This window comes from Mirounga leonina, unplaced genomic scaffold (genome assembly GCF_011800145.1).
Source record: "Mirounga leonina isolate KUSES-001 unplaced genomic scaffold, KU_Mleo_1.0 Mir_173, whole genome shotgun sequence".
In the NCBI taxonomy this organism is placed as follows: domain Eukaryota; kingdom Metazoa; phylum Chordata; class Mammalia; order Carnivora; family Phocidae; genus Mirounga; species Mirounga leonina.
In genome coordinates, this window is record NW_023270447.1 from 4,782,738 (window position 1) to 4,803,740 (window position 21,003).

Here is a 21,003-nt window from a genome sequence, read left to right on the forward strand (position 1 = left end):
AATGCCGAGAGCTCTCTTTTCCTGGTATTTGCCACTGATACGAGCTTCCCCCACTAAATTCCAAGTCCAAGTTGCAGGTCTTAATTCTACAACTCGCTTCTCTCCTAATAACATGTGAAATTGAGTACAGAACTGGCTATGTTTTCCTTTCATTCGTTCCTTTATGCACTCAACATTTTTGAGCATCTACTTGCACCATATATTATATCTCTCATACCCCTGAAATGTGACCTACAGTTTAGCTTAATGTCTGAACAATAGAGAGGGACACAGGGGGGATTCTTGTACCTTGCACCTCAGTGCCTCACCTGGCCCAGGCTTTTTCAAACAGGTACCTTTTATGACATTCCTGAGAGGTCATCCTCAGGCTTTGCTTGCATAGTCAGGTGACCTTATGTCCAATGCAGTACAAAGCACTCAATTTATTTTTTGAACAAAATAAAAACTTTTTTCTTATATTGATCTAGAAATGTACTGTACCTACATACAATAGTTCATCTCTTTAGAGCTACTCAAAGTAAATATACGATATATTCTCTCTACCATGATAACCTTTCTTTGGTGTGCTTTTCCCCCGCCTTCTCCACTGTCTTTCTATCTTTTTCTTTTCTATAAACTACCTCGGATTATTCAGTCCCCCCTCATATACACAGTAGCCACCTCTGTCACCATCCTGGCCAGTCTGCTAGGAACACACTCAAATTTGTCAGAATTGAGCATAAAGATTCCTGTATTGCCTGACTTGCTGGTTCAGGTTTTGCTCAGTCTTTCTATGCAAAGTTCAGTCTTCTCCAGTTAATTTTCCCTCTTTCTTTTCTCTTTCTTCCTCATAGGGTACAGTTCTCCCTATTTAGATGAGTCTAAAAACTTCTTTCCTTGTCTGTTCTCACCAATAACCCCCCCTCCATAGGTCTCCACATTCATTCATTCAGCAGATCTTTATTGGGAGCCTACTTCAGGGAAGGCATTGTTCAAATTGTTTGAATTGCTGGAGAATACACAACGGTGGGGAAAAAAAAATAGACAAACGTCTCTGCCTTTGTGGAACTTACATGCTAGTGGGGAAGGCAGATAATAGATAAAAATAAGTTCTAAGTATATTAGAAGTTGGTGAGTGCTCTCGGAAAAATAATGTAACTGGGTGATGGTACTCAGGAGTGCCAGAGAAGGTTTAGTCTTTTAACTGGGGTGGTAGGGGGATGAGAAACAAAACTAGGGGCTCATTTTTCCTCCTTTTGGTAGCCTAGCAGAAAGCTGGTTCAACAGTTCTGAGTTTTCTCAACAGCAGGAGAGGCTGAACCAGCCATTGGCTCCAGAAGCTCCCTTTTCTAATAGGGCCACTTGTAGGACCAGTGTCTTTAGTCTGTTCCAAATGCTGTTACAAAATAACATAGACTGAGTGGCTTATGAGCAACAGAAATGTATTGCTCACAGTTCTGGAATTTGGGAAGTCCCGAGATCAAGGTGCCAGCAGATTCAGCGCCTGCTGAGAGCCTGCTTTCTGGTTCACAGAAGGCACCACGTGTCCTCACATGGTGGAGGGGGCTAGGGAACTCGGTGAGATCGCTTTCATAAGAGCATTAATCTCATTCATGGGGGCACCTAAGCATCTCCCAAAAGCTCCCCCTGCCTAATAACATCACATTAGGCATTAGGTTTCAACATATGAATTTGGGGATAGGGGCAACACAAACATTCAGTCCGTAACAGGGAATTTCTATTATCACAAACTTGCCTAAATATGCTATCAGTCTGTAAAGCACGCTGCTGGAATTTTGACGATGGTGTGTGCAGACCATCTGTGCCCTACCTAAGCAATAGGACAGTGGGCGTTTGGGGTGGACTCTACCTGCTACTCTGCCTTCGTGTCATTCCCTCCAATAAACCTACTGTTTTCTCTCTGTACCACTTGGCACGAGTGGTGAATGTCCATGACACTTTTATGGGGCATCGAAGTAATCCTCGTTGTGAAGGTGACATTTGAGTCAAGACTCAAGTGAGAGAGGGAACGGCCAGTGCAAAGGAAGGAGCATATGTGATCTGTGCCAGAGCAGAAGGACAGGGAAGGGAGGCCAGAGCATGCAGTGCCTTTTAGGACTTTAGCCTTTACTCTGGAAGAAATGAGAAGCCACTGGTGGATTTAAGCAGAAGAAAGACATGATTTGAACCTTAAGTATTAACAGGATTATTCTGTCTTCTTTGTTGAAAAAAGGCCATGGAGAAGTGGGGGACAAGGTAGAAACAGGAAGACCAGCAAGGAGGCTCATGCAGCACCCCAGCCGAGAGCTAGCAGCTTGGAACAACAGGCAGCCATATAGGTGATGGATTTTGAAAGTGATGCAACAGGCTGTTCACATCAGATGTGAAACAGACTAGCAAGAGAAGATTCAAGAATGACTAAGGTTTTAACCTGAGCAGGTGGAAGATTGGAGATTTTTTTAAGGAGGGGCTCAGATGGAGCCTAAAGTCTAGTCATAGCATTCTCAATCCAAAATGACTAATTTCATCTCTATATCATTTCTGTATGTGTCTGTCTTCTCACGAATCTGTAAGCTCTTCTGAAGTCAGATGCTCTGTCTTGTTATATCTCCATTATCACCTTAGCACAATACTTGGGACATCAGTAGTTTTTTAATCAATGTCTATCAATTATTTTTAAAGAGTGAGGATTTAGAATTAAGTTTGTGTCTTGATAAACTAGATGTCTGTAAATAATCTGAAATTCCTAGAAATGTCAAATGATCTAATTTTCCATAACAATAGGAAAGGCCTTATACTCATTTTTTTTCTTGTTAATGGCTTTATATGCTTATACCGTGCAGTGTTGAATACAAAGTAGCTGTTTGGTTTTTTCCAGTAATTCTAGATATAAGTTTTCCTTGTTATAACTTTGAATTTCAGGTTCAAGGAGATTGGTCCATTTACCAGATGCCACCATTCAATGAAATGAAACCAATCTAAATTATTTTTTTCAGTGACAGTATATAAAATATACAACAAACACTGAACATTTGCGGGAAATGGGGGAGCAAATTTTTGACGTTATGTCTAAGACATGGCTAAGTTCTAAGATAAAACCAGGTTAAGGACCACAAATTTAAATTAAACATTCATTAAATTCTCAGCATGTTCTCTGCTGCTAGGCCATCTGTAGACAGTCTTGGTAAAAAGAGTCTACTGGATTGCTCATCAAAGTGTCCCACATAGGAACATCATTCTCCCCAAGGCCACTGCTGGGCAGCAGACTCACAGGCATCACTCTATTCATGATCATACCATTGGCCCGATTGCCTGATATCTTTACTAATAGCTTCCTGTTACAAAAGTGAGTGTGAACACGTGGTTGTTACAACCTAGATAGAGACAGACATGGGGAATGTCTATCTCATAGAATAATTAGCAAATGCTTAGGGTCATGTTCAGTTATACATGTAATGGTAGTTCAGAACTACCTTGTGATTTGATAACCAGTACCTTAAGGAGGAGTATTGATTGAGCTTGCTCTCTACTGTGTACAGATTTCAAATATTATTGAAAATCAAGTAGATTTTCATTTGGTCATGAACACGAATAGCCTAATCAAGACAGAGTTAAAACTTTAAAGCAATGTTTAGTTAACCTTGACAACAGAAGTATAGGCATCAAATACCAGTTCACGAGCACTTTTTTATACACTGTAAGCACTGTGTTCTTCTGGATTGATAGACTTCTGTGTGCTGTGGCTGGGTTTTCTCAGTTAAGTCTCAGAACTGAATACCGTTCAGCAGTGATTTGCCAGTTGATTATGGCTATATGCTGATAGCTTCTGTTCCCACTTTAGTAACAGGTGACTTCTGTTTCAGTTAGAGAAGGTCTGTACTTTAGGTTTTGTTTGTTTAACCTGGGAAAGTTGATAAATAATATTTGACTGTATTCTTAATAGTTCCTAATGAGAAATATTAAGTCACCATACTATGAGCCATTCACTTCCTAAGAAACCACCAATGTCAGCCCAAGTGAGTGCCAGGTGTCATGTGAAAAATAGCCAGAGACACCTGCCTGAATATGTTGGTCTCTCTGAGTAAGGTTCTCCTTTGTCTGTGTTAGTAAGGAGCTCAAAGTGTTTGAGGAAGGAGGAAAGTTAGGCCCTTAATTAAAGCATGCGGTTTGCCAATGATTGCTTCAGTGATAAAGGTCTCAACATAGACTTAACATTGTCTCAGAGGGTTCAGATAGGAATAAAAGAGTTCTTTCTCTCAAGAAACTTCCCAAAATGATGCAATGTACTAGCAGACAGGCTATCTATAATATTAAGTGGTGAAGTGAATATTAGCCCAGGAAGTGAAAGGGATGGGAGAGAATTCACCTCAACATTCTCATTTGAATGCCACTGTTACTCGTCTATTTCTAATTCCATTCCAGGATAGGCATCTACCAGTAATTCTTACATTAGCAGCACCTTGGTATAATAGGAGAGTTTGATGAAGAAAACATGTATATGCATCTAGAAATAGGTGGATATGTTCTCAGTAAGGATATAAATGTGTTTTGCAGGTTAAGCCACTCTGCAAAAAAAAATTTTTTTTTATCAAATACCTTATTCTGACATCATTTACATCTAGATTTAAATCCATACTTTCCAAGGGAACATGTTGTTTTATACTCTTGTCTCCATAGATGTCAGGCATTCAGATGCTATTTTGCCAGCTTATGAGAATTAAGGGCCCGAAGGCAGTGAAAATTAATGTATAGGAAGAGCAGCAACAGTAAGTCATGCTATAATGTGTAGAAAACTAGAAAGCATCCCTACCAGTCCTTAAAATATTTGGCTGAGAGCGGTGCACTGGGTGGCAGGAGAAAACTGATTAACCTTTTACCCCTAAGAAGATTCCTCAGGCATACAGTACGCTTAATGCCAAGAGACATACAGTTACTTAATAGCTGTTCGGCATCTCCGAAAAAATTACAGTTATTGTAGGAATATCAGTGATAGATTATGGTTCTCAGGGATCCTGGGGAATAAAACCTGAACATATTTCACGTTCTTTTCTTTGTGTTGTGCTGGCTTTTGTTGGAAGTCTTTTTGAGCAGTTAAATGTGCAGAAGATGAGCTCAATGAATAGGAGGAGGAGACATAGGAGCTTGCAAAATTGAATACCCTGCTGAGATACTTGTCCATTCAGCAGCCTCAGTAGCTGAGCACTGGGCCTGATCCTTGGGGATGCAGAAGCAGTATAAGGGTTAGCCCCTGCTCTCCAGAATCAACAACTAATTGGAGCTATGCAGTAATTAAACAGCAGAGCCAGGGAGTGCCATGATGTAAGTGCCTCAGATGGCTAGAAAGAACAAGGAAGGAAGGGGACAAGTGTTGTCTGGCTTGGTCAGGGAAGACTCGTGGAAAGGGCCTGAGCAGAGCTTTGGAGACAAGGAGGTTAAGGTTAGCAGGGGCAAGGTGAAGGAGCAACCTTCCAGAGTGAGCAAAAGTTTTGAGTTGAAACCAAAGCTGAGGGCCTTGGCAGGTATTCCCACCAGCTGGTCTGGGTGAAAAGAATTTATGTGACAAAATGATGGGAAGATTTGGTTAGAAAGGCAGGAAACAGCTAGACTATGAATTGCCATGGAATTCAGGGCAAGAGTTTGGATTTCATAATCTGGGAAAAGGAACGACAAATCTCTGTTTCTTGTGAGTAGCTGGGAGGCAGTATTTAGAATAGAATGGAAAGAAAGTGCAAAGCAAGAATACCAAAAGGAGGCAGTTGTCTTAGTTTAGAAATGGCGTAAGTACCTTGGTTGGGATGGTGGAGCTGAGAATTCAGTGAAGGAATAACTTCATGTTTCAGAGGAAGAAGAGAGTGAATACAAAGCATACTGACTTTGCAAGGGTAGTTTGCCAGGAATTCGAAAGTCATTGAAAAGACAAAAATGTGGAAGTTTGAGCTAGATCACAAGGAGGAAGATGATGACTTTGGTTTCAGGCAGGTTGCATCAGAGATAATGGTGGTCCTTCATGGCAGGGTCATGAAAACATCTGAAATTACAGACTGGAATTTAGGTGAGGATGCAGGGCATATCCCAGAATCTGTTCCATTCATTGTGGGGGGGAAAAAAATTAGTCTCAAGTGAAGCCAGCAGAGGAGTCAAGGCTTAACCATGGGGAAATAGCTACCATTCAGTGAATGGTAGCTTTCACATTCCACACAGCAGGATAGAATAAAGAACCAAACAAGAAAGGTGAATGCATATGCCAGCTGCCTTGCCAGGAAAAGTCCCACAAGCTGCCTCCCAGTACCCTTGCTTATATCCTGGTGGCAGGAACTCAGTCATAAGCTGCGTAGACCTGCAAGAAGACTGAGAAATGAAGTGTGCCTTTTGGGCAAACACAGCCTGGCCAAATAACCTATTACAGGGATGAAGGGGGGAATAAATATTGGAAGAAAATGTATAACCAGGCCTTTCTTTTCCTTTACAAAGGCACCGTGGCATTGACAGGTGGAGTTTGATAACTGCCTAGGGAGGGAGCTGATGCATAGCAGTGCAGCAGTTAAGAGCCTGGACCCCGAAGTCCTCCTGCCTGGCTTTGAATCCAGGTCGTTCTAAGATATCAAGGGGACACAGTATCAGTACCTTCCTCTTTGAATTGTTGGGGTGATTAAATCAAATGCTGAATATAAAACATAGAACATGGCATTTAACACTTCAGGACCACTAGATAACCGTTTGCTTTTATTATTTAAAAGTAAAGTAAAAAGTTTCTGAGGGTAGAGTTTTTACATATAACTTTTCCATACATTCCTAAAATTGGGAGATGTATTTATATGATAAGATTTGAAACGATTTACATTGTGTGTGTGTGCGGAAATAAGCTAGCGTGTGCATGCTTGACTGGGGGTGGGGTGGCGCGGCGCCTAACAAACCGTATGAGTGACTTTCCTACGGGCTCTGCATGTTTCGTTGGCACTCCTCTATGGGCTCTTGCCCCTTTATATCAGTTTTGATGTGAAGCATATTTTCCATTAAGAACTTACAGGCTCCCCCTTTCCACTGGTGTAACAAAGTGGGAATTGTGCATGGAGGCCATCCTCGGATGGAAGGGGCTCAAAGATGGCACCGTGGAGTGGGTGTGCTGTGTTCACTTGTAAAGGGATAGACAGCTCTAAATTTCAGAACTCATGTCGGTCAAAATCTAAAAATCTGGCTTGTCCTTTATTTAGAAGTGGTGATAGGGGAGAAGTGGGTGAAAGCGAAGCTTGAGATTCCAACTTTGATGTGACCGTTTCCTTATGATTATAGACAACGAAATAGCTGTGTTGAGATATTTTTTTGCCATTACCTAAATGCTCTTTTGCTTCTCTCTTTTTCTTTCTCTAAGCCCCTTCTTTGTTCTGTGGGTTTTCTTTTGTAACTCCTCCAGACTACAGCTTTGTTCCCCCTTCTTCCACTCCTTTCTGGTCAGGTACTGCTTTACGGCTTTTATATGTCTTTTCCACTTGCTTCTGTTTGCAAATAAAATATTTTGACCTCTGTGTATGGCTTCTTGTATAGATGCATCTCCCCACAAGTAGTCCCTAGAGTCGCATTCCCACTGTGTAGTTTCCTCTTCTCTGTCATAAAGTCATTGTTTGTCATGACATTTCATGCCTCTGGTCTTGTGTGTGTGCTCATGTTATGTATTTCCATTAGACATTTTTAAATTTTATTTTATCCGTTGGGGGAGAGGTTGGAAAGGGTTGAGGGCTGAAAGTATAAAGTGGGGGATGAACCACTCTATTAAAATCATTACTTTTCTTGAGGCTTAGAAATTTTAGTTGAGGAAAGCCAACGTTTACATAGTCCCAATAAGAAAATAAACAGAACCAAAAGCCCAACTTTGTGTCCAACTAGAAAAGTAAAGTTCGTGTTGCTTGGAAGGAGGACTGTGCCCATCAGTTTGTGTACAGGCATTCTGGTCTTGATTTCTGTCACGAGCCCGAGAATTTAATGGCTGCTTATGTGCCAGGTAGGGGCATACGTTATGGCTAGGTCAAGTATGTTTTCTTACAGATTTTTAAAAATTAACCTGGAAGTCCTGGTGGAATCATAACCTTTAGTACCAGAAAGACCTTAGACGTCAGCTAGCAGAGACCTTTCATTTTATAGGTGAGAAATGTGTGGCCTCGAGGGTTAAAGAGACCTATGCAAGGTTGCATGGTTACGTTGATGATTGGTTTTTCCATCACAGGGGTGTTTTTCTGTGCACTAACTCTGAGAGTAGTGCCCCAGTAATGGGACCGGTTTCAGTAAGAAAACTATGAAAGTGGTTTGTGTTCGAACAGTAAAGTAAAATGACCATATTTTTACTCCCTTTACAGTTCTGAAATCTAGGGCATCGCTATTCATTTATCTTATGATAGACACCTGGAGACTCAAAGACGGTCACTGCAAAGCCCCGAGTAATAGGCTAGCGCTCCCTGTCTCCAAGTGGGCAGGCTCTTCCAGGCTAACACCAGTCGTAAGCTCTGCTGCCTGGGCGCTAGGAACTGTTAAAAATACAGATGTATGGCATTTCCCGTTTGTTTCTTTTTCTTATAATTCCGTTCCTCTACCGTTTAAGGGTTATAAAGTCCCACTGTTCCCAGGTGAGTGATTCTCAGAATCACTGCACATGTAATTGAAAATACTTTATAACCCCAAGGAGCAACAGGTAGAGAAGTAAGTATGAAATGTGTCACAAAACACTAGAGAAGAACAAACGTACAGCTTGAACTGAGTTTTTCTTTCAGGGTAGGGCAGGTTAGGACAGGGAGTAAGTTAGCTCTTCTCCTACCATAAAACAAACCTGAATATAGAAAATGAACACACTGACCTCTTGTTTTTGAGTACATTCCTTCAGCAAAGTTTTCTATACCTGCAGTATTTGTTTGAAAGAGGACAAATTGATAGTATTTATGTGTTCTTCCAGTGAAACCTCATTTCAGCTTCACAAAATGAAATTCTATATAAAACAACAACTGAGTTTGTCCCCAAATAGTTTTAACCCCCCCCCCCAGAAAAGGCTGGTTGGGGGAGGAAGAGCCATTTAACTAGAAGCAATGACGTGGATTCAAGGAGAATTTCAGAGCAAACCATTTGGTTGTTTTGAGTCTCCGTTGAAGAAATTATGAGGTAGAAATGTAAAGCTTTGACCTTAGAGGTTCTTGTTAGAAATGGATTATCATGCCATCAATAGGAAATTTATGCTACTTCTTTTAGATTCTATCTCCTTGGATAGTAATTTAGATATTTATTAACTTTTTTTTTTTTTAACAAAAACTAGTCCCTGCTTTGAGGTTCTTATGAAGAATGAAACAGAACAATGCTTCTTTAAGCGTTATGAAGTGAACTTGACTACACCTGACTGAATTGAAACAGTTGTGCTGCTTTCATGCTCCTCCGCCATTATCACGAGTCTGTAGTGAAGTCATGGCTGTGCATTTTGATAGCATCTAGAACATTCACCTGAGTAGGCGCTGATGGTTGTTAAACGCAAATCAGTTCTGACTCCCCGTCATTTCTTAACAGTGCTAAGTCCGAAAGTGCTGGGCATTGCCATTGCTCGGTATGACTTCTGCGCCAGAGACATGCGAGAGTTGTCCTTGCTGAAAGGAGATGTGGTGAAGATTTACACGAAAATGAGTGCGAATGGCTGGTGGAGAGGAGAAGTAAACGGCAGGGTGAGTTGACCCTCTCGAGGTGCTTGTGCAGGTGAATGAAGCGGACCAGGCGGTCGTTGGCACCCCCTGTGGGGCCTGGGGAAAAGCCTTCACCCCACAGAGCTGGGGCTCTGGAGCGTGGTGGTGGTCCTCACCGAAAACAGGCACTCAAGAAAAATATGGTGAATGGATACGATCGTGGCATAAAGAAAGTTCACCTGGGCAAGTTTGATGGCTTCCTATTTGGAAAAGGATTGAGGAACATTTCAGTTCTTTTTAGTCCATAAGCCTCAGAGCATAAATTTTATGTGGCATACAGAATATTTATAAGAGTTGCTGATGTAAATTGGAAAGAATGGGACATAGCACCCTTGTCTTTGTATCCTGTTCTAGAGCAGAAACGGGAAGCGTTAAGTAGGAGAGCCCTTATTACACTTAATTTACATATTTGTCTGAGTGCTAGCAGATTAGAACACTGTGTAGGCTTATTTTATTCCTCTGTCTCTATCATTCATGCTATCAGGCTTCTAGGGCAGTTAAATCAATCTTCCTTACCTACGGTGGCCATAAAATCCCAGCTTAATCAGGGTGTTATAAAAACGAAATGCTCTGTTTGTAGAACTCTTTGAAATGCCAGATGCAAAGTCATGTTGCTACGGTGGTTGCTTTTTCTTTTGTAGGTGGGCTGGTTTCCATCCACGTACGTGGAAGAGGATGAATAAATTGCACCCCAGCGTTGCACCCTGCACCAGAAGTCTCAGAGAAGGGATACACAGAAGCCCGCACAGCATTGTGAATTAACTGAAGTGTTTAAAAAGCCGCATTTCTGGCTATTCAACCTCCTCCCTCCTCTTCCCTTCCTAAGTCTTAATGCTGGGATTTCTAAAGATGCTGGTACTGACAGATTAATGGCTTGCCTCGAGCTGTGCAAGAAACAGCCTGCCAGTCTGTCATTGTCGGGGACCAGGGCAAAGCCCAAAGCCGCTTTTCCCAAAAGAGCCCCGCAAACACATTGGTTCGTGTTTCTTTTTACTCCATGCGGTCAGACACCATGAACGCCAGCTATTAGTAAATGTGGAACACATATTTACTTTCTTCTCACGTGCCATTCCCAGAATTTTGGATGGTACAAAGAAGCGGAAGTTTCATTTTGCTTTTCCCAGCATGAGGAAAAATTCGAGTTTCGCTATTTGGGCAGCTTATGGGAAAGGTCCAGCACTACTCGTGTCTTCAGTTGTCTCATAAGGTGACTCGTTGCCCGGCAAACTCTTTAACCCCCAGATGTGACTCATGATAAAATAGAAGTGGCAAATGCTCAGGTTTGCTTCATAAGTGACGTATCCCAGAGGGGTTTTAATTATTCATTTGATGTTCTATTTGCAAACTTCTTTATAAAAAAAATTACATAAAAGCGAGTGTCTTCCTATGAAATTTTCACAGCCTTTGTGATTTCGTAGGGTTATTTTGGAAATGTGTACTTGATGAAATAATCTGGGCTGGGTATGTTCTAGTTACAAGTAACCTGGGTAAGGTGACGTTGTTTACAGAAATAGATCAAGGGCTATAATTGAGAGTAAGTCATTTTATAGAAGCAACATCTATGAAAATAGGCCTTCCTGCCCGCCCCCCCCCCCCCCCTGCAAAAAAACAAAAAAACAAAAAACTGGTACATATCTGCTGAATCTCACATTTTCCTGAAGTATACAGCAGCACAAATAACTTTGCTGCGGATCTTGTAAGGGAAACACAGCTGGGTCCTTTATGCATTTCTGGGAGGGGAGAGTCCCTAAGACTTTTCTGGTCTTACTCGCTGTGGGCTCCCGGCTTCTTAATAGGACCTTCCCATTTGCAGGCCCTTTTGGGGTGTGTGCTAACTGGCAGGAAGATCAGTTTTGCGGTGCGTTTATTTGACCAAGCTTTTACTTTTTATGTGAGAAGTTTAAATATGTTCTTCCTGGGATATAGAGTCCTCAGTCAAGGCAGTCAAGTTAAGACACTAACTTGGCCCTTTCCTGATGAAATATTTTCCCCAGAGCAGAAGTCTTGTTCCAACACGATTCAGAGACTGTTTCATGTTTGAAGACAACAAAGCAGAACATTAGAAGCATTAACTTACTAGAGCCAAACTAGGAACATTCGGTTCTGAAATTTTAGATCATCTCTGAAATATGAGGTAGGTGTGGCCTGCCCTCTCCCCAACCCACTTTAATGCCAGAACTTGATGTTCAATAGACACATCCCCCTTCAGAGACCTTTGTGAGCTAGGACTTCTCAAAAGATAGATTCAGGATCTTTACCTCAGAATTATGTAAACTGTGATTGCATTTTAGAAAAGTTATTGTTTGCTAAAACCAATTAAGTTTTTGTATATGTGTAAATGATCACAAAAATGATTTTTATAAAACGTTCTTTCTGTACAGTCAAGTTGTACCCTTGAGACGCACTCTTGGAGTGGATTCTTTCCTGTGAAGTCTTATCTGTGACTCTGTGTCTCGGGAATGTTTTGTCTGTTACCGTCAGCCAAATGTCATTATGGAGAAAGTCGCGTCACACAAATTGAAACACTCCTGTAGCTTGTACTGTTTCTTTTATTGTTATTTTAGCCAATAGCCCCCCTCCTTTACAAATGGTGTTTGGTCTTCTTGTTGCATTTCATGGACCTGGGGGCTTCCTAGCAGAGGACATTAGAGCTCCTTTTCATAACATTACCAATTACATCTTTGTCTATGTTTAATACTTTGTACTGGAAATTTTAAATGCTGCGGATTTGTGTAGATTTCTAATACCAAAGACAGAAGTAAACATTTCTTTCCATATGCTTTGTCTTGCCTGTATGCTGCCATTGTGTAATATGGTGAATTAGAGTGGTATTTCACTTTGTAATATTTTGTAAATATGTCAATACAATAAATAGTTACTACTTGCATTAAATTGATTTCTTGAGAGTTGAAGAGTCTTTCCACGGACAATTCCATGATTCAAAATATACCAGCCTCAGAATAAACATGGGAATAGAAGCCCTAATTTTGATTAGAATTAGCTTGGGATCGCTGCCTCCGTTATGAACAGTGACCCGTAAGATATGCTCGGTGGTCACATACAATATCCACTGGCATGTTTACTATGTGTCGCACACTATTCCGAATGCTTTTTGTGGACTTAGAACAACTCCAGAAGGTAGAACCCTTCGTTATCTCCACTGTTTCAGATGAAGAAACGAGGGCGGCACGACCCAGATCACGCAGCTGGTAAGCGTCGGTACTGGGGTTCTGACTTCGGCAGTCTGGCTTCAGACCCTGAAGAGCCACTACTACTCCATGGTACCACATTTTAGGAGGCGAAAGAGAGATGATACATGTTTCTAAGATTACATAGCCAAGGACCTATCTGATGCAAAATAGCGGTTTAAACAGTTGAACACAGTTCAGGAACATTTGCCCGTTCTTGCCTCGTAGAAGAAAACCTCAAACAGATGTTTCCTAGAGTGACTGTGTCAGAGATTGAACCTTTCCTGTCTTGATTCAAATTTCGCACAGAAAATAATGAACTGCTAAAGCAGAAAGATCCAGAGGCAAGTTTCCTTTGGCAGAGCCAGCCTGAGGATTGTCCGCGGTAGCTGGGGCCGGGCTGGCTCAGAAGAGGGCGGCAGCCTGTTCCCTCTAAGGGCCAGGAAAGCCTTGCTCCCCAGGAGGAGACAGCAGTAGCTTCTGCTTGCGTCACCAGCACAACTGCACTCAGAAATACAAAGCCCCCCATCCCCTTATGGTACAGTGGGTTATCCAGCCCTCTTCCCTTCACTTGAAGAGCCTAAGCCTTTGGTGTTTTTGTTTTATCCCTTCCCTTTGACTTTTATTTATTTATTTATTTTTTTTTTTTTAAGATTTTATTTATTTATTTGAGACAGAATGAGAGACAGAGAGCATGAGAGGGAGGAGGGTCAGAGGGAGAAGCAGACTCCCTGCCGAGCAGGGAGCCCGATGCGGGACTCGATCCCGGGACTCCAGGATCATGACCTGAGCCGAAGGCAGTCGCTTAACCAACTGAGCCACCCAGGCGCCCCCCTTTGACTTTTAACATCCATGTGACTTTTAGACCTCCTATCAAATCATCACCATCCTCACTGCCACTGAGGACTCCCTCTTTATTACTTAACATGGGAATATATGCTTTTTTTTTTTTTAAAGATTTTATTTATTTATTTGAGAGAGAGAGAATGAGACACAGCATGAGAGGGAGGAGGGTCAGAGGGAGAAGCAGACTCCCTGCCGAGCAGGGAGCCCGATGTGGGACTCGATCCCAGGACTCCAGGATCATGACCTGAGCCGAAGGCAGTCGCTGAACCAACTGAGCCACCCAGGCGCCCGGGAATATATGCTTTATAACATTCCCTTGTGTTTTGTCTTCCATCCAGTGACTGATATAAACTACACGGATACCTAATCTCTAGGTCCGACAGCCGTACAGAAGAGCGGTGAGAACTTGGCCCCAGACGTCAGACAGCACATCTGGGTCCGTACCCCATCAGGCCACAAAGACCTCAGCCAATCATGATAAGAATGGTGCCTGTTTCAGAGGATGGTTGTGAGACTCAACTGAGGTTGTACCTATACAGTGAAAGTGTGTCTGACATATCATGAGCCATTTTTGCCATTATCATCATCACCCCTGTCAGATGGATTTGCTGGCAAATTTGGGTAGTTGCCATATTACTCTTCGAATTCCTTTAGCATAATTCAGCCTCATTTATTGGATTAAGGAGCGGAACTCTGCAGATACTCAATTAGTCTCTCTAGGAAGGAAATTCAACCCTCTGATATCACGGGAAGAGTGAGAGAGTCCTAGCATCTGTCAGATCTGGGTTCAAACCCCAGCTCTGCTGTTGACTTTTCTGAAATCAATTTCTCTTCTATAATAAAGAGATAATTACAAGTGTCTGAGGGGCTTGTATGAAAGATAAACCATAACATGAAAAAGGTGCCCAGCAAAGAGCCTGGCACGTGATGAGTACTCAAGAAGTGTTGATCTCCTTCCCTTTATGAACTATAAAATACGCAGGAATCAAGTTATATATTTGCAGCTTTTATTTTGAGTACTAGAGTTAATGCTTTGTTTCTTAAACATGGTTTAATTTTGAGCATTCAAATTACAGGTGGAATAAAAGGTGTGTGTTCAGGAAGATTAATATGCAAACCCACAAACAATCTCAGAAGTTGAGTTTAACAGCTCCACATTATGTTCACTAGGAAAATGGAGTTTTCACCCAGCTCATTATCATTTAGACCCCGTCCATTAGTCACCTCATTTTCACTGAAAATAGTTTTCTGGGATCAGGTGGACTCTAATTAGGAACGTTATGCCCTCATGTCTTGCAGACTTTGGAAGGCACCTTATTGCAAGTAATGGACATGTCCCAGAAAATAGATAAAAAAGGGATGCTATCTCTAGTTAGATGCCATCAATTAGACAGGATTAGGGAAATAGTGATAGAAGACATACAAAAAATTTAAAGGATTCTTGGGCGCCTGGGTGGCTCAGTTAGTTAAGCGACTGCCTTCGGCTCAGGTCATGATCCTGGAGTCCCGGGATCGAGTCCCGCATCGGGCTCCCTGCTCGGCAGGGAGTCTGCTTCTCCCTCTGACCCTCCTCCCTCTCATGTGCTCTCTCTCTCTCATTCTCTCTGTCTCAAGTAAATAAATAAAATCTTAAAAAAAAAAAAAATTTAAAGGATTCTAGACTCTGGCTCTGTCAGAAAGTTCCAGAGTTTCTAGGCACAATGCAACTAGGGTAATTCATGTTGAGAGACCTCAGTGCAGAAGTAGAATGTACACAAAAGTTTCCTCGTGCCCTCTGTTTTAATAGACACCAGGGTCCGTGTTGAGTCCTGAGCTAGGGGAAGGTGAACTAAAGAATGGCCGATGTGTCCAACCCATCGTCTGCTGCCAGAGCCTTGTCCCCTTTCCCCAGCCAAGTGGGCCTGGGCAAAGCACACAAGATCTTCATCTCTGAAAATAAAGAGGTTAACTGGTTGAATTCTGTTACTTCCATTTTAGCTCCATAGTTTTGTGAATTTCTGGGTTTTTTTTTTTCATTGTTCAGAATAAAGAAATTCAAAGACTTCATCAAAATGTGCAGGTTTTAAAATACACCAGCACTAACCATGCAAGTCAAATATCTGGTTGTATTGATGAGTAATTGCATAATTATTTCGTGGCTGTAAGTGGCACGAGGGCAGCCCCATGCGCCTGCCTTATTCATGTTGGTGTCAGGGACTGTCTGTGGAGTGGATTCTTGTGTGGGGACTTGTGGGCACTAACTCGAGATTCTGCGGTGGAACCACTAAGCGGGTCTTGGACTCTTTTTTTTTTTTAATTTTTTTTTTTTTTTTTTTTTAGATTTTATTTATTTGAGAGAGACAGAGATAGTGAGATAGCACAAGTGGGGAGGAGAGGGAGAAGCAGGCTCCCCACAGAGCAGGGAGCCCGATGCGGGACTTGATCCCAGGACCCTGGGATCATGACCTGAGCCGAAGGCAGACGCTTAACCGACTGAGCCACCCAGGTGCCCTGAACTTGGACTCTTAACAGTGGAGTTCCGTGTGGATGGTTACCACTAAACATCAGAAACCACAGCCACTCGCAGGACCTCTGGAGATTGGCCAGTTCTTGGTGGGTGACATGACACAACCTCGCTCAGAATTAATTGCTTGGGCACCTGTGCTCCTGGACATCACTCCATAGCCGCAGTACATTCGAGTTACTACTGAGGCACGCCCACAGGGGGCAGACATGCAAGTGAGCTACGTGTAGTCTAGATTTGCCTCCTGCCAATAACAAACAGTAAACAGAAACCTCCCTGCACCAGCGGCTCACAAGGTCTTTTCACAGACTCCAGGGCATCAGGTTTAGAGCAGTACCTGAAAGGCAGGTAGGCTGGCCTTGTTCTCTGTCCATCTCAGAGATGCGAAGACTGAGGCTTGGCAGAATGATCCGGCCTGCCCGAGGTCAGATCGATGGCAGCCGGCAGATTGAAACTCTTGGCAAAGTAAAGACTCAAACCCAGGAGTCCTGGCCCCAAGTCAAATAAATGGTCTTTATTCTCTTCTGTGATACAGCGATGCGTGGGAGCTTCTGCTTTTTCAAAATTATTTCTACAATTCCTGGGGCTTTTCTCCTGGGAATCTTTCAGGGAGCTGCTATCTGTGCTGTGGGCAGCTGCTGAGATCCTAGGTCAGGTGCAAATGTGACTGGGTCACAACCATTGCACCTCTTGCTCTCAGCGTGTACTGATGTGATTGAAATGTGTTGATTTTTTTTTTAAGATTTTATTTTTAAGCAATCTCTACACCCAACGCAGCGCTCGAACCCACAACCCCGAGATCAAGAGTTGCATGCTCTACTGGCTGAGCCAGCCAGGCACCCCTAAATTGTGTCAATCTAATAATGACTCAAGAGTTTGATCAGAGAATGTTTTTGAGTTTTTTAGTGATTTGAATGGTCTCTCCTCAGAAAGGGAAGGGTTTTTTTCTTGTGGTTTTGCTTTGTTTTCAGTGATAATTTAAGATCTGTCATCTTTTCCCAATTGGATATTCTATTTTTATAGTCATATGTGTAGGCGGTATACTAGGTGTTTGGTGTATGTGATCTAATTTATCTCATTTAACCCTTCTAAGAATTCATTAAACACTAATCAACACTAAACAACATCTAAATCATGAAAACTCTAGTCCTGGCTGAATGAGTCTTCTACACGAGGGCTGGATATTAAGACACTTTGGCCTGCTTTACTGTTGTATTTGACCTTTTTTGTCTAAGAAGCAACAGGGGACTAAGGGTTAAGGCCTCATGAGGCCTTAGAACCAGACTATCTGGCTCTACCACTTACTAGCTGTATGACATTGGGCAAGTTGCTTACCCTGCTTGTTTCTCTATAGTTAAGACTGGGGTGGGGCGCCTGGGTGGCTCAGTTGGTTAAGCGACTGCCTTCGGCTCAGGTCATGATCCTGGAGTCCCGGGATCGAGTCCCGCATCTGGCTCCCTACTCGGCAGGGAGTCTGCTTCTCCCTCTGACCCTCCCCCCTCTCATGTGCTCTCTCTCTCCTCTCATCCTCTCTCTCAAATAAATAAATAAAATCTTTAAAAAAAAAAAAAAGACTGGGGTGATGATAGCACCTTATTTCAAAGGGTTTTTATGAGGGTAAATGAAATAATATGTAGAAACAAGAGAGTTTTAAATTTGCATCTGGGCCACCATTTTTAAATTTTAATGTAACACATATAAAAGTAAATGTTACAGATTTTAAAAGTTAACTCAGACATGAAAAACAAAACCTCTCTTGTATGTATATTGGCCTTTGAAGAAGCATCTTGAGTAAATTTCTCACATTAATAATGCTTTAAGAATGAGGTGTTAGGAGCACAAATCGAACATGGTGCATGGTGTATTAGTTATCTCCTGCTGTATAACAAACTACTCCAACATGTAGCAGCCAAGGACAACAAACCTTTATTTTCCTACGTTTTCTGTGGGTCAGGAACCGGAGTAGATTCATTGGGTATTTCTGGGTCAGGATCTCCCATGAGGCTTTGGTCAAGGTGTCAGCTGCAGTCATTTCATGGTTCCAGTGAGGGAGAATCTGCTTCCAAGCTCACTCATGGGGGCGTCTCCACAACATGGCAGCTGGCCTCTCCCAGAATGAGCCAGCCAAGAAAAAGAGACCGAGAGCACTCTAGATGAAAACTAGTCTCTTTATAACTTAATCTCGGAAGTGACAGCCCATCACGTATATTCTACTTTGTTCTTTAGAAGTGAATTACTAGGGGCGCCTGGGTGGCTCAGTCGTTAAGCGTCTGCCTTCGGCTCAGGTCATGATCCCAGGGTCCTGGGATCGAGCCCTGCATCGGGCTCCCTGCTCGGCAGGAAGCCTGCTTCTCCCTCTCCCACTCCCCCTGCTTGTGTTCCCTCTCTTGCTGTGTCTCTCTCTGTCAAATAAATAAAATCTTTAAAAAAAAAAAAGTGAACTACTAAATCCAGCTCACGCTCAAGGGGAGGGAATTATACAAGGCATAAATACCAGGATGAAGAGATCATTGGGGGCCATCCTAGTGGCTGCTTCCCATAGTTGGGTAAATTAAAAGATTATTTAAACTAAGTATGTGGTCTGTCTAAAGGGCTCAGGTTAGTTTGGAGACAATTAGTTGACTAAAATTGAGTTCTTGGTAAAAAAACGATTTCCAGATGATTTCTTAAAAATCAATATTTACTGTGTTTCAGGTTCTGCAGAGAATACAGGGGTGCATAAGAGAGTGAAATCTCCTTAGGGGAGTTCATTTTGTTTGTCATTTCTTATTTAGGAATGCCCTTCCTGAGGTTCAAAGTGTTGAGAGAGGGAAAGGGGCCTGGGGGGGAGGGGGCAGGGGAAGATGGAGAAAGAGAGTTTTCAAACACATAAGAAGTAGGCTCAATATCACAGAAACAGAAAAATGGAAGCAGCAGCTAGGTATGCCTTGGAAGAAGCTGTTGAAAAATTAAAATTATAAAATCCCTAGGAATCTGGCAAGCCATTAGTTCATTCATTCAACTATTATGTACTGAGCTCTTTGGATATACTTCACCATTCTAGGCTTTGACGATAACAGTAATGAACCTGACATAATTCTTACACTTGAGGAGCCGACTTACTCGCTGATGGTGACAAGCAATAAACAGGTACATAAAATTAGGTACTGATAAGGGTTACTGAGGGGGGAAAGGAAAATAAGTGAAGAGAGTGTTATTCTATGGAGGGTGGTCAAGGAAATGATTTTTGAGCAAGAACCAAATTTAAGTGAGAGGGAAAAATATGTGGCTGAATGCTTGGTGGTGGGAGAATAGCAGCCAGGTGCAAGATGGTTGGAGAGAGTTACAAGGAAGGGAGTGACAGGAGATGGCATCAGGGAAGGAGCTCGGGCAGGTCTTGTGGTAAAGAGGGAGATGGAAGCCATTGGAGGGTTGGAAGCAGGGGCATGACATGATCCCATTTCCATCTCAGAAAGCAAACACTCAGTGCTATGGACTGAGGTAGAGCCTGTGGAAGTCAACCCTGTTTGCCATTTTTCTCCAAGTAGCTCCCATATTAGCTTGCTTGGACTGCAACAGAGTACCACACACTCGGTGGCTTAAACAACAGAAATGTATTGTCTTCTAGTTCTGGAGGATAGAAGTCGAAGATCGAGGTACCGGCAGGGCCAGCCTCCCTCAGAAGGCCCGAGGCAAGAATCTGTTGCCACGTTCTCTCTGAGCTTCTGGTGTTTCCTTGGGTTGTGCCAGAGAATGCTAATCTTCCCCTATGTGTGTTCGAATTTCCCCTTTCTAGGTAAAGATACCAGTCATATTGGGTTAGGGCCCCACTCTTCTCCAATATGTCTTCATCTTAATGAGTTACAGCTGCAACGCTCTCATTTCCATGTGAGGTCACATTTTGCGGCACTGGGGGTTAGGACTACAACATGTGAATCTGGTTGGGGGGACACAATTCAACCCATAATGACTCTCTTAGATTCTCAGATTATTAGAGAGCTTCCTAAAAAATATAAAAGCTTCAGCAGAGGTTAGGAGGGAGAGGGGGCAGCATGGTAGGAGGAGAGTGCGCCAGAGAGAGGCGGACGCCCCACCACTCCGTAGAGTGCGCCCAGGCTCTGTGCTGCTCAGCCTAGTGGGGTGTAAAGAAAGGACAGACTTGGGTAGAAATTGAAGTAGTTGCCAGTGGAAACAATACCACTTTTACCCATGTATTTTTCAGCTTCTCAGCATTCAGCCCCAAGTGAATTTACTCCCCCCACCCTTTTTTCTATTCTCACCCTCCTCACCCTCTGTGTCAGGATCACACATCTTCTCTCCAGAAGAGGAAGCCTCCAAAGCACTTTTGTGCAATGAGCTCATTAGGAACAAGCAACCTATTTAAATGAATTAATGAAACGCTCCTGAATTCTGTGCAAATTAAACCCACATAATATGAAGAAGGGAAGAAAAGTGAGCTGCGGTTTTGTAGAGAGGTGGGAAATGCCCTTGGTGTTTATTACACTTAATGATGAGATATTGTTGCCTGGGTGGTTTGAAGGAGAAAATTTACATTAATGATATGTGATGAAATGAATCTACATTAGTGTAAAAGACATTGTTGTCTTTACCTTTACTCAGTCTGCCTGGTCTACTTGTATTACAGGATTTATTTTGCATTTTCCTTAAAATAACTGACACGGTCCCATTTTTTAAGGTCCTGCCTCAAAGATGACATTGCAAGAGGGGCATAAAGGAAATAGGGGAGGGGTAAACCCTAAATTAACCACCCTGGAACGATGCCTTGGCTGCTGCACCGTCA

The 21,003-nt window shown here is 42.6% G+C and overlaps 1 protein-coding gene across 1 annotated transcript in view; it reads left to right on the forward strand.

The window, feature by feature from the left end:
• VAV3 (vav guanine nucleotide exchange factor 3) overlaps window positions 1-12,582 on the forward strand; it is a 357,055-nt gene extending 344,473 nt beyond the window's left edge. Inside the window, exons 26-27 of the mRNA XM_035017895.1 lie at window positions 9,517-9,668; window positions 10,328-12,582. Of these exons, the coding sequence (XP_034873786.1) occupies window positions 9,517-9,668; window positions 10,328-10,369 (194 nt within the window). The 3' untranslated portion in view covers window positions 10,370-12,582. The remainder of the gene's footprint in view (window positions 1-9,516; window positions 9,669-10,327) is intronic.
• The last annotated feature ends 8,421 nt before the right edge of the window (window positions 12,583-21,003 follow it).